The sequence below is a fragment of the Apis mellifera genome, linkage group LG1 (assembly GCF_003254395.2).
Source record: "Apis mellifera strain DH4 linkage group LG1, Amel_HAv3.1, whole genome shotgun sequence".
NCBI lineage: Eukaryota > Metazoa > Arthropoda > Insecta > Hymenoptera > Apidae > Apis > Apis mellifera.
This window is the reverse complement of record NC_037638.1, coordinates 21112319-21125102: the sequence shown is the minus strand read 5'-3', so window position 1 is coordinate 21125102 and position 12784 is coordinate 21112319. Positions and strand designations below refer to the sequence as shown.

The following is a 12784-nucleotide window of genomic DNA, read 5'->3' as shown; positions in this document are numbered from 1 at the left end:
CATTCAAAATTGAATACCATCGTTGCTCATCGTTTTACAAATTTCCTTCGCGTGTATCGTAAAATTGTTACGACGTATATACGAAGGATATGATGCGAGAAAAATCGACGTATACGTATAGGCGCGTGTAGGCGAGAAATTGCAAGAGGAGGCTTACCTGTAGCACCGATTTGTCAAAGCCCGCTACAAGAGCAGAGGGCGAGGAAGAGGGCGAAGGCGAGGACGAAGGCGAGGACGTGCAGACCGAAGGACTAGTAGTGGTGACGGGGGTCGAGGGTGTCGAGGGGGCAGGGGAAGGTGTCAACCCCCGAGGGCCCCCCGCAGTTGCACCCGATGCCCCCGGTCCAGCTCCTGCGGCCTTTTCCAATTCTGTAACAGACGAATAAAAACGCGTTAAATATATTTAATTATAACACACAGTTATAAATATTTCACGTTCTTCTTTTGCTCGAAATTGTTCCTTTATCTTCTCTATCTTCGAACCTGATAAAAACCTGATATCTCTAATAATACGATTTTAATCCAAATGCTATCGAATCGATGAATTAAATTATCTCAACCTCGATTCACGAGTGAATTAAAGAATATATTAAGAATATATTAAGCGTATTGTATCAAAAAGCATCGTAATTCGTTTTTTATCGAGCACGATGTTGATAGAATGTTCAAGAAAACTCGTAATTTTCCGGTCGAACGGTAACATTGTAATTCTTTCTCACGCGCGGCAATAGATAATAGGGAAGGAAAGAGAGGGGTTGAAGCGAGGGGAGGAGGAGGAGGTGGAGGAGACGGAACGGTTTCGAGGCACGTAGCCGGATCGAGGGCGCGGTCAATTCATTGAATAGGAAAGTAACTTTCATAGTTTATAAGTTTATCCTCCCAACTCGTTTCGAATCGAGTTAGTGGGAAGGCGAGAGAAAAAGGGAAAGAGAGATAGAGAGAGAGAGCAGCTCGCATCAGGATCTCGGGCGAAGAATCTTGGAAGAAGATGCGTTTAATATGCTCGGCTCTAATGTAATCGAAAACTTCCAAACGAATTCGTTCTCGCGGTGGTCGATTTGCAACAGTTCCCTCTCGAGAACTTTAAACGAGGCCGGATTGGCCGTTCGAAATTCCATAAATTACTGTCCCGATGATTGAAAGCGATTGAAAACATCCCATTCCCCGTTTCCTTTGGATAATATTTCGAGAGGAAGTCCAATTAGACGGATCTTAGAATATCGCGACGATCCCTATTCGTTTATCATCTTTCGTGGAATTTTCGCGTTATATATAACTTTGACGCCCAGTCAGGATGAATATTATATTCTCGATGGTCGAGACAAAGCGATGATATTAAACCAGAGCGATGGAAATAAGGAAAGGGGAAGGAAATCGATCAGTTTTAACCGCGAAACTTGCGATACTTGCTTTCGTTAAAACGTTCACTCATCGAATATATGATTGAATATGAATATTGCTCGCAGAATATTATTGGATTTATTGTGAGAGATAATTAATCAACTAAGAGTGTTAGATTTGTGTAGAGTAACGAAAACTTCTTTATACGGGCATAGATTAGAATAATTGGAAAGAATAATTTGTAATTTCTTCTCGACTTTCCAACTTCCTTCGGGCGTCAAAGAACGGGCAAAGTATTCCGATACGCGAAAATATGCCCCTCGAGATCGTAATTCGGCCGAGTATGGAATCCAGTTTTCCCATTTATATAATTTTTATCCGCCAGCCATGGTATTATAACTTAACAACCGAAAGGAGGGGCGAAAGCTCTTTCTCACTGCTGAATTTTCGTTACGTTCTTGCTGGAAGTCGGCAACAGAAGTCGGAGAAAATGGAGGAAGGTTTAAAGGAAATGACAGGAGCTCGTTTGCCAGTGCAATTACTCACGTAGAGGCGTAGAACAGTTGGTGCAAAGAAATATTTCTCGTCTTAGGGACGCATCTTAATGTATTCCTCGAAACCCTTTTTCTCTCGCTCGTTTAAGCGACCGTTGGGAAATATTTTGCCCGCTAGCCAACAGCTTAATACGCGTATTAGACTTCCGTCCCGTCCTCTCCTTTCACCTCTCCCCTTCCCGCTTCGATCCATCCTCCAATTTCTTCCTCGAAACTCAAATATTTGCCGGTAATTTATTAAAATTTACGGGAACTCGGGGAACATCTTTCGAGGATACTTGTAAACTTTGATAAGGATGGATGAATAGTTGAAGAGACAGTTGAACGGATGGAGCACGATTACAGACACGAATATGAAATTCTTTATCTACTTTAATCAATCTTAAAAAAATCTTTTAGAGAAGAAACGCATCAGAAATTTATTTAACCGAAATCTTAATATCATAAGATATTAATATATCGCATTATGTATCGAACGAAGTTGCTGGAAGGTTAAACAGCGAAATTAACGGCGGGCCAGTGTCTCCCGATTTACGAGGTAACGGCGAAACTCCATAATACATCCGTATATTTGCGCGCCCTGCACCTGTACCGTTTCCTCCCACTCTCGTTCCGTTGGATGAGACGCAAACTTGGCGAAACGCGAGACGGAAGGGGACCTCTTCGAAGCACACTTCGAACTCCCGTCACAAGTTCACCTCACCGCTAAGTCCTTTTCGCATTCCCAACTTGGATACTCTCCTACCCCTGTCGCAACTACCACCACACGTCGGCCAACTCGAGTTACAAGCTAAAATACGTAATAACAATGCTCGCATCGTAAAGCTCGGGCGCATCTCCCCCTCCCTAGTTTCTTCTAGAGACTCTATAACACCGGGCCCCGTTAAATTATGCTAATAGAGAAGGAAATCCCGCCGCCACCAGGCAAGCAGGAAGAAACGAAACCGCGCGCTTAAAATTCTCCTCGCCTTTTGTTCTTTAGGGGCTTTAGCGGCTGCCGTGTACACTCGCTCATACGTGACTCGTATATCGTCAAGATCACTTTTTTCCTTTTTTTTTTATCTCCACAAAGGGGAGGGAAAAAAATTTCGCGTGCTCGAAGAAGAAGAGGAAAATGCGTGGGCAGGTCTTACGCGGAATAAATCAAATATAGCTTCTCCTCCCTCCCCTATACGTCGTTTGTCGAGGGATCTCCGTTTGAACGGGCGCTAAACTCGCGGATCGCGAAAAGGGGAGGGAATTCCAGGATTCGATCTCCGTCCAATTAAGGGTCGAATCGGCATACCGGCGAGAACAATGGAAGGTTTTACGTATTCGTCGAAAGAATCACCCACCCCTTTTTTTTCTCCTTCAATACGGAATTCGTAACGCGGTGGGACCGGGTCCGCGAAACCGTGATGGTGAAAGCGAGGGTGCTCTCTGAAGAGGACATTCGTAACACTTGTCGCCGCACCAGCTGCCAAGAGGGAGTTATTGCGCTCCCGTAACAACGGCAACAAGGGTGGAACTTTTCCAACCAGGGAATCAGACGCCTGGCCAACGTTGCCCTTTGAAAACGCGTCACCTCTTTATCAAAGCTAACAAGAAGCGTCGACTACCGCCTCGACTCCTGCCGCCAACCAAGATACGTGTATCTTCTCGTAGCGATCGTAATCATCACCTTCTCCTCCAACTATAACATATTTCACAATACACACCAAAGAAGAAATTCTAATTCAATTTCACCACTCTCGATACATCCGTATCTCCCATTACGAGAATTAATAAAGTTCAACGTCTCTCGGAAACTTAACGGGCTGTCTGCTCCCGCCCATACCCCGCTCTCGACCGCTATTTGTAAAAACGAGGAAAGCTCGGCGCAACGCGCGTCGAGCGATTTATTCGCACGTACGAGGCGCGCCACGGAAGACGAGCTTCCAGTCGGTGGGCAAAGGAGAAAGAGCGCGGAGAAAGAGGAGGAAAAGGAAAGAGGAGAGAGAGAAAGAAATCCCTTGTTAGCGGCAGGCAGGTAGGTCCGCCGAGACAAGTGGCGCGGGGTGGTACGCGGTGAAAAATAGGACGAATTTGCAGCGAGAAACATCAATTCTCGGTGGCAGTAGTTTTATTCCATGGAGGCGCGGCCAGAAGAAACGGGCGGAGAGAGAGAGAGAGAGAGAGAGAGCGGGCAGAGGTACTTGAAGCCCACTTCCTGGTGAAAAATAGGGAAACCGCGCGCCGCGAGCTTAGCTCGGCCGTTCGTTCGTCCGCCAAGTGGGGTGGATAAGTGATGCAACAGTAGGGGAACGAGCCAGCATCTCGGCAGACCGAGAGGAGAGACTAAAGAAGAAACTTGTAGGGGAGAGAGAGAGAGAAGGAACATTAGGGAAAACGCGGAGGGATAGCCAGTGAATGAGAGTGATAGATTGCGCGACGCTATCCTCTGACACTCTTCCACCAAAGGCCAGTCCTGCCCATTGTGCTCTGCGAGCCGGAACCCAGTGGTCGGGACAATTCTAGATTCTTCCGTTCCGCTGAACGCAGTATCCACAACCCTCTTCTTCCGTTTCTTTCCTCGAGAACTTTATATTTCGACCACTGGAGAAGATCGAGGGGGATGATTTTGTTTCAATCGAAGAAAATGATCGTCGATTAATTATACATATTTACTTTAGGAGAAGAAAGTTTAGAGGAGCTTAGAAAAAATAGTAGAATGTATGGAGAATGATTAACTGGTTAATTATACGTGCAATTGATTGCAAAGAGGGAAAAAAAAAATTTTGGAACGGGAAAGAATACACAGGAAAGGAAGCGGAGGCTATTTCGGTGCAACCAGCGTATCCGGTGTTCGCGTTTGAGTCGACATTAAGCGGCGAAGAAAACGAAGCGGAAAATCGAATGAAGGTTGAACGCGGGGGCGCGTTGTTCCCGTCTGAAAATTAACACGTTTAATTCCGAGCTTTATCCCGATCGCGTCGATCGTCCGTGTCATTTCGGGATAAACGGGCGGATAAAAAGCGAGGGGGGAGATTAAAAAAATTATTTCGCGACGATAAATCATGATGAGTTCGCGAGCAACGCCTGTCGACCGCTTTATAAAGTCCGTGTTTTTAAACAAAGTTTCGAAACGCGTCGAACATCATGATCGGGCGAAATTGACAGGCGAGGCAAGAAATATTGCGTGCAACAAAATTGAATGGAGCGAGATAATCGCGCGAGACGCGTGATCGTTCGATTAAAAAAAAAACGATATTTATACGTTTTCTATAAATATTTACTCGAATTTTTCATCGATCGAGAAAGACGAAAAACAAGGGAGGAAAAGATTCGATTCGATCCTCGACCGGTTTGAAAGTGATGCATAACCTTCGACTGTTCTACGGCCATTAACGGAATCAAAGTAATTAGGTAGATGAGCGTTTCGTGCGTCCCGTTGCGTGGTAGTACGTAAAGCGTATAAATCGTGGAAGAGGGTGAGACGCGAAGCGTGGCCGGTAACCGGTTTCAGCCAGACAAATTGCCGTCAATAAAACAAATAGATATCCGGCGGCGATACGAATGTAAATGAATCGATAAAATCATGACGGACGAGGACAGGTGGGAGAGGATTAAAAGATTTTCCGTGGATAAACCGGGAGCGAGGCTTTTCCTCCGCGTGGTCGCAACAACCTCCACTCCTCCGAGCGGATGGTGAATTAAAATAAAAGCGCGTAGCTTCTTACAAAGCGGAATACAAAGGAGCTTGAAATTCCGGTTTTAATACTTATCCTCGTTTCCCGCGATTCTTTCGGAAAATTATCCAACGTTACGACTATCCACGTAATCTTCCCCAACCAAGAACCATCACGATCAACTGAATTTACTTTGACCACAATTTCCTGCTATAAACGGTTTATATCTGTGCTCGCGGTGCTGGCTGCCTAAGCATGGAAAATGTTTAAACAAGTACAACGTGTACAACGGATCGTTGAATTTCACTCGAGTCTTTTTATCCTGTTAAATAACGGGGTTGAAAAACGTGGTCGAAAAAGAGATTGGGGAAGAAAAATCAATGGAAGTGCATGAAATTAAATAAGATTAAAAAATTCATGAACTGGGAAAATGTTACCTCAGCTATATATATATTTTTTCGAAGATATTTTAATATTTAATTAAATTCATGGAAACGAGAGTAAGAGAGAATAAGACTAATTGTAAACCGTACAGCATCGGTAAAATTGTAAAGAAGATGAACATTACGGTTAGAGCGGTTTCGTTAAAAATGAAAGGCGCTTTTAGCGCTCGTTTCATTATTTCGATTTTAATTTGGCCTCTAACCGTATACCTGTTGGCGCGATTAAATATTTACCGGTACTTTACCACCCCTTTCCCGCATCGAGTAGCAGTCTTGGAAGCAACATGTTCCGAACATGTTGCTTACATTCACCCGACTTCACCTTCCGTAAACACGATCGTCTTAATGGTGTCGCGTATAAATTTCATTCCCGTTTATCACGAATATCGTTCATTAAACTTCGATATCAATTACGCGAAATTTCACGCTCGTGATCTTTCCCCGTGGAATTTTTTTTTTTTTTTTTTGCGACGAGTTAATTTAATTGGATAAAAAGCGAATGTGGAGCGGCGTTTATTCGGCGCGGAATCAAACGGCACGCTTGGTTGTAAAAACTTTTACGCACGCGCTGTAATGTTGCGATGGTTAATTTGATGGAGTTGACGACGCGTGCAGCGTTTCTCGCTCCAACGAAACCTGTTAAACGTTCCATCGAAAGCAAAGCGATGGAAAAGAAAAAAAAAATAGGAGAAAAGAAAAAGAGAAGAGAGAGAGAAGAAGGGAGAAGAGAAGAAAATGGACCGATGCTTCTCTCCCCGTGGAACCATCATGGCAAAGGACGAATTAATCTGGCTTCACGCAGAGCGAACGGCCCTTTTGCCCCACGTTTTCGATGTAATTGAATCTCTCGTCTTTGCCAAGGCAATTGTTCCACCCTTCTCGCCCCCGGCCGAGAAATTCAGGGCTGCTCTCTTACCGCGAGAAATTAATCTTCTCTTTCGCGGGAGCGATTCCACTCGGACCCGGAGCCGGTGGGGATACAGAGAGAGAGAGAGAGGAAAATAAAAGTGATAGACCCCGGGTTCGGTTTTCGATCCCCTTCCAACAGGCGATTTCGTATCCTCCGTGGCTTCGATTGAAAATAAATTCTCTCGATCCTCAACCTCTTCTTCGATGCTCGCGCGTTATGATCCCACCATCCGTTCGTTCCGTTATAAAAAATTTAAAGTGGAAAAGGTACAGGGAGCGAATACGAAAATCCGGAAATCCATTGGTTGGTGGCTTTTTCGATGAATCTTTGAAAGGGAAGACCCATTAGAGAGAGAGGGAGGGAGGATGAAGTTCGTCGTGATTATTTTTTTTTTTCTTCTTTCCCCTCTTTTCAGAGGTTAGGTTCGAAAACCAAGATCCATTAAACCTTATCATATTAGGATAATAGGATTTCTTTTTATTACGATGTCCCTCGAACGAGAATTTCTGTTTATCAGCGTAAGACACTCCCATCTCATTCTTCCGGGGATTCCTCCTCCTTCCTCCGTGCTCCCTGGAAAGCAGGGAGAAGACAACGAGGGCGACGACGAGCAGCCAGGAGAGAGGATGGGCGGAGAAAAATTACTTTCGCGGGAGGACGTGACGGAAATGGCGGAGCAAAGATTGCAAAATTACGGGGCATATTTAAATATTGGCGAGCCGAGCACAAGTCTCGAGGAAAAAAGTTTATCGGAGGCCGCGGAGCGGATTCCTCTCGAACGAGAACGACACAAACTTGGTGAACGTGAGGGATGGGGCACTTGTAGGTCGAAATTACAGAGATTTAATAAATCCATCCATCCTCGAGGCGGCGTAAAAAGTTTAACGGGGAGGGGAGGGGAGGGGGAGAGGGAGAAGAGGACCGAGCCGGAAGATTACGATAAGCCGAAAAAAATGAAAAAAATCGGAGAACCGGTACAATGCGTTCCGGTTCATCGCTTCGAGATTAAATACGTCAACGTTACCATAAGCTTCTCGTTTCCTTAAAACGTGGTGGTATTACATCTTCCGTACAAGTATTATTCCGCGATATTTTCCTCGCCAAATTGCGGAAATATAATCTATCTATGTAAAATTAGAAGAAAAAAATCCTTGTGTTTATAATTTATTCGAAAATAAGAAAAAAAAAAATCTTGTCGTATCTTCTAGTACAAATTTTCTGCTTAATGCAATCTTTTATCCTATTTTTTTTTATATATGTCCTGATGCAATTTGTCCGTGGAAACTGGAATATCGAGCCCAATGTTTCCGCGTCAAGGAAATTTCTCCTTTAAGAAATTCCCGCCACGTTTCAATGTTACACAATGCTCTTGTGTTAAAAGGTCTATCAAAAACCACAATGCGGCGCATTGCAGAACAAATCCACGACGAGAACGCATCTCACGGTATGTTCCGTATAAACGATAAAACCAGGTGAAAAACGTTCCAGGCCGATGTACGAATAAAAGGCGCGAACCGGAGCTCTTTCGTCCTCCTCCTCTTTCTTTCTCCCTCTCTCTCTCTCCGGCAAAGAATATAAATCATATGCTTAAGGAAGTGGTACGGCGTGGAATGGTGCTCCTTTTGTACGGAAGATTACGGGGTGCAAAGGAGTTTCCTCATTTTTCATCGCGGCGACCGTCGGAATTAACATATTCATAAGATATTTATCAAGGTATCTCTTTGACACCTATTTTTTGAGCGCACCGCTTATGAAACGAATAAATTAGACGAGGGACCATCTTTCCGCGGGTCTTGATGTGGAAGGAAAAGGAGGAAAACGAAGGAAACTTGTGCCCGCGTGAAATATATTTTAAACGCGTGATGATATATTCCGGCTGCGAAATATCTTCTCTCGAAACGAGAGGAAAATGAGACGAAAAAAAGGAGAGAATGGAAAAATTCGAACGAAAAGGAGAGAGAGAGCGACGAGACACGACGATATAATGAACGTGTGCACGGCGAAAGTATGCCTTTACGGATATGAATACACACGTAATTCGACGACGGGATGCATTCGTGTCTCGAGACCTCGAACATTGCGTTGTGTTAAGCGATCGTCTTAAACAGCCCTCGCGATAGAAGCGTGGATTTGACGCTGGCGGTTCTCAGTGCGGCGTGCACATGGCCACACGCGCGCTCGGCCCACGTTCACTGTGCGGTGTGCAAACAGGAGGCTCGGTTGACGGCGTATGCATAATTCAGGAATGCGTGTGTCGTCGATACGGCGGCGAACGGCGCACGATAGTTATGCATATGTTCCGTGCGGATGCTGTGCCGCATACTACCACTCTCCCTCTCTCCCTTTCTCTCTTTCGTCCTCGCTTCTCTCTCCCTCCACCTCGTTCCAATGCACTCCGCTGATTTTTTGGCCGTTGGCCAACACCGACACCATCGAAAAATCTGTTGTGCTCCACGCTGCCGCCGAGAGCCTGTTTCCCTCTCCGATTTCGACCTCTTCGCGAAAGAAGTTTACCCGTTATTGCTTCTCGACAGAGTCCAACGAGAGCTTGTCTCGGAATGTCGAGGAGATAGATTACGTTCTGTCGGACACAGGACATAATTGAAACTTGGCGAAAACTATTCGCCAGTGTGGAGTGGAAAGAATTTATTATTCTATCTCCGTTGAAGTGATTGTGTTCATACGAATCTTTGAAAGAGAAAATATTTATTGCCGCACAGTTTGGGTAACAAGAATTTTCCTCGAATCATTTTCGAAGAAACATTTGCGGGGACTCGAACGAAAATCGGACTTTGTCCGTAACCCGACAACAATCGTCTTAACGGATAAGTTCAATTTCTCGTTTTTCTCCTCTTTGAAAGCTTTGTTTCCATCATTCCGGCGCCCCTCCTCTTCCTCCTCCACCCCCGCCGTTTAATCTTGCAACTTGCCAGACCTTACCGCTTACTTAGTCGTAAAACGTAGACTAAAACGTGGGGACGAAATTTGGACGATAATCCTCCCCCCTTTGAGCGACATTTAAACCACGGCCACGCGTATATAAATTACCACGAGTTTTTCACGAGAATTTTTGAATTTTCCTCGATTTGGAAAATTCGAAATCACGGTGGCCGATTCTCTCGTCCTCGAGTCACGCACACGGCGCAACGACGAGGCACGAGCTCGAACACAGAGTGAAAGGGAACTCACCCTCGCCACTCCGGTAAATAATTAACCGTATAGCCGGGGCCTCGAGTGTTCACTCCTCGACTCAAGGATCCCCACCCCTTTTTTGCTACATCTTTCGACAGCAGACGTTACGAAGATACGCATCCTCGCGATTCTCATTAAAAAATACTCCGTCTTGCCTCGCGCGTGACAGATGCCTCCTTGATTCTTTATTCGAGAGAAAAGGACAAAGAAGTATTTCCCCATCGAGGGATTTTCCGATCGAATCGAGGATCTTTTCGCTGGTTTTTAATTGGAAGGAATTTACGAAAATTCGATACGAGATGTGGAATTATTGGGAAATTTCTTGGGCACGGAACTCGCGAGCAGAGTTCGTCCCGTAATAATGAATAATTGAATTGGCCGGATCCCATTTGACACAACGAATCGGCGAGAAAGACGGCCTTAATATATAGTCGCGCCACTTTAAGGAGATGAAACCGTATCTAGGCGGACATTACTCGATTCCATCGTTCACGGGCGTGCAAATACGAGATGACGTCGCCTCTGACGCTCGATGCTAAAGAACTCTGCATTTTCTCGTAAAATGGCGGGTGCGACCAGCTGGTGCTTTTAGTTTACGGGTCTCGTTACTACTTTATCGTGTGTGTCGAGATCGATAACGCCCTAGGTATGACGATATATTTTCCCTCGGTGATCCGCGACACTGGCTCTGATAAATTCCAACCTGTGCACGCGCTGCTACTCTCGTTCCACCCTTTCATCCCTCTCTCTCTCTGTATATACGTGCCTATTTTCCCATATTTTTTATACTCTTTCGAGATGACCGATCGCGCGTAGATATCCATTTTTCGAAAAAAAATTTAGTGCAACCGAAAAAGGTGTGCATATCTGTTTTTTTTTTCTTTTTTTTTTCCCTGAAAGGAAGATTGTCGTCTATAAAAAAAAAGTACGTTTCCTTGCATGGAACGAAAATCCATCGTCGCGTAAAGAAAAATGCATCGAATACGAAACTCGAATGTTCTCGGGGAAAAAATTCGTACGTATCTCTCCTCCACCATTCTACCGTCGCCTTTGTGTCGATTTTACGCGTTAAAAAACGACTCTGCAAATCCTCGATATCCCGCGATATCGATGATGTACGAGCGCGAAATACGATGCACAAATACGGTGCGCGATACTTTTCGAAGAAAGCGTTGAAAAACTTGAGGGAAGGAATCGAGACTCGATACGATTCGAATGAGCGGCAAATACCGGTCGGTAGGATTTTTTCGCTCGTCCAATCTATCATTCGAGAACGTAATAAAAGTCCGGTGAAACGCGTCTCCCCGGTTCGTTGCAGATGTCTGTAATAACGCGTCGCAATTGAATCAAAGAGTGCTAAAAAAATTCGTTAAATTCGTACGCCAATTTTCTCCTAACAGGAATCGGTTGCAAAAATCTTTCTACGAGTCAAAATCTCGGCAATGCGTGAAAGAAAAGACGAGCAATGCTATAATTTATCCTCCTCCATTTTTCCCCTTTTTTTAAAAAATATAAAATGACACGATTTAATCGAATATCGTTCATTGTTGAAATGCTATTAATTCTTATTTGCATTATTCGTGTTAACTTATTAATCTTCGAAACTATGAATAATGAGTCTAACAAGCAAAAACTTCCGTGTTAAATTACACGTGATTATTGTTCGTTTCGCGACGATCAAATCCAATTAATATTTCTCCCCGTCCATAATTTAAACAACTGTTTTGGCCGCCTCTTATCTTATCCAACACGGAAGAGAAACTGTTCGAGATTAAATCGTATATAGGAGCTAATTTCGCGTACAAAGCTGGCAAAATCTGACCGGAAGAGTGTCAGATAAAGAAACCCCGCAATATCCGACTGCCTGGAGGCCCTCGATCTAATAATACTCATAAACGTTACTCCACCCTCCCTTGTTCGAATATTGTACGCGCTTTGTATCATATAGGGGGTTGCGAGAAACGGAGGAGGAAGAGGAAAATGCTTGTCGCGAAACGCGTTTAATACAAATAATACACATTGGCGCCGAATTTGGAATATTGTCGTTCGAGTGATTATCGACATTTAGGCATTCCCAGCCGCCAAAGGCAATTTCCGACCACGCGTGTGTATACACGTGTATATATACACATATGTATGTATCTGGAAACTCCAGGTGTGCAATTAAACTGATCTGTGGCACGTTAACCGTGGCCAGGCTCGAGTAGGGAACGGGGGAACCCATATGGTCTTCTTCGAAAAAGATAGAGAAATCGAGATACGAACGAGAGATAAAGAAATCCGTTTACAGTTTTCACTGAGTAATAAGGAAATTATTATCACCATTATTTACACTTGTTGAATAATACAAAATAATAAATGACAAAGTCGTAGGATCTTTCTATCAAGCTCCTTTCCAAAAGCTTCTTAAAAGCGGCTTCACCTCTTCCCTCTCGTTATCGCGGCGGAACGAAAACTCTGTCGGCGTTTAAAAGGAGCAACATCGGGTGGAAAAACGGTATTGTCAATTCGAGCCCAATTTAATTCGGACAAAAAACTTTTAACGACTTTGGTCCCAAAGCCGAAGAAGAAAAGGAAAGCAGCGGAAAGAGCAGAGGGGTTGAACAGGGGGTGCGAGTTGAAAAACTCGGGGTGTGAAACGCAATTTATTCGAGCAACTTCTCGACGATATTCCGTATATACTCTTGGTACTTTGCT

The 12784-nt window shown here is 44.4% G+C and overlaps 1 protein-coding gene across 11 annotated transcripts in view; it reads right to left on the bottom strand.

Moving 5' to 3' along the window:
* LOC413968 (dystrophin, isoforms A/C/F/G/H) overlaps positions 1–12784 on the bottom strand; it is a 413776-nt gene that overhangs the window by 344803 nt on the left and 56189 nt on the right. For all 11 annotated transcript variants that reach the window (XM_026446499.1, XM_026446488.1, XM_026446500.1 and 8 more), the window contains one exon: positions 158–369. In XM_026446499.1, coding sequence (XP_026302284.1) covers positions 158–369 — 212 coding nt within the window. The remainder of the gene's footprint in view (positions 1–157; positions 370–12784) is intronic.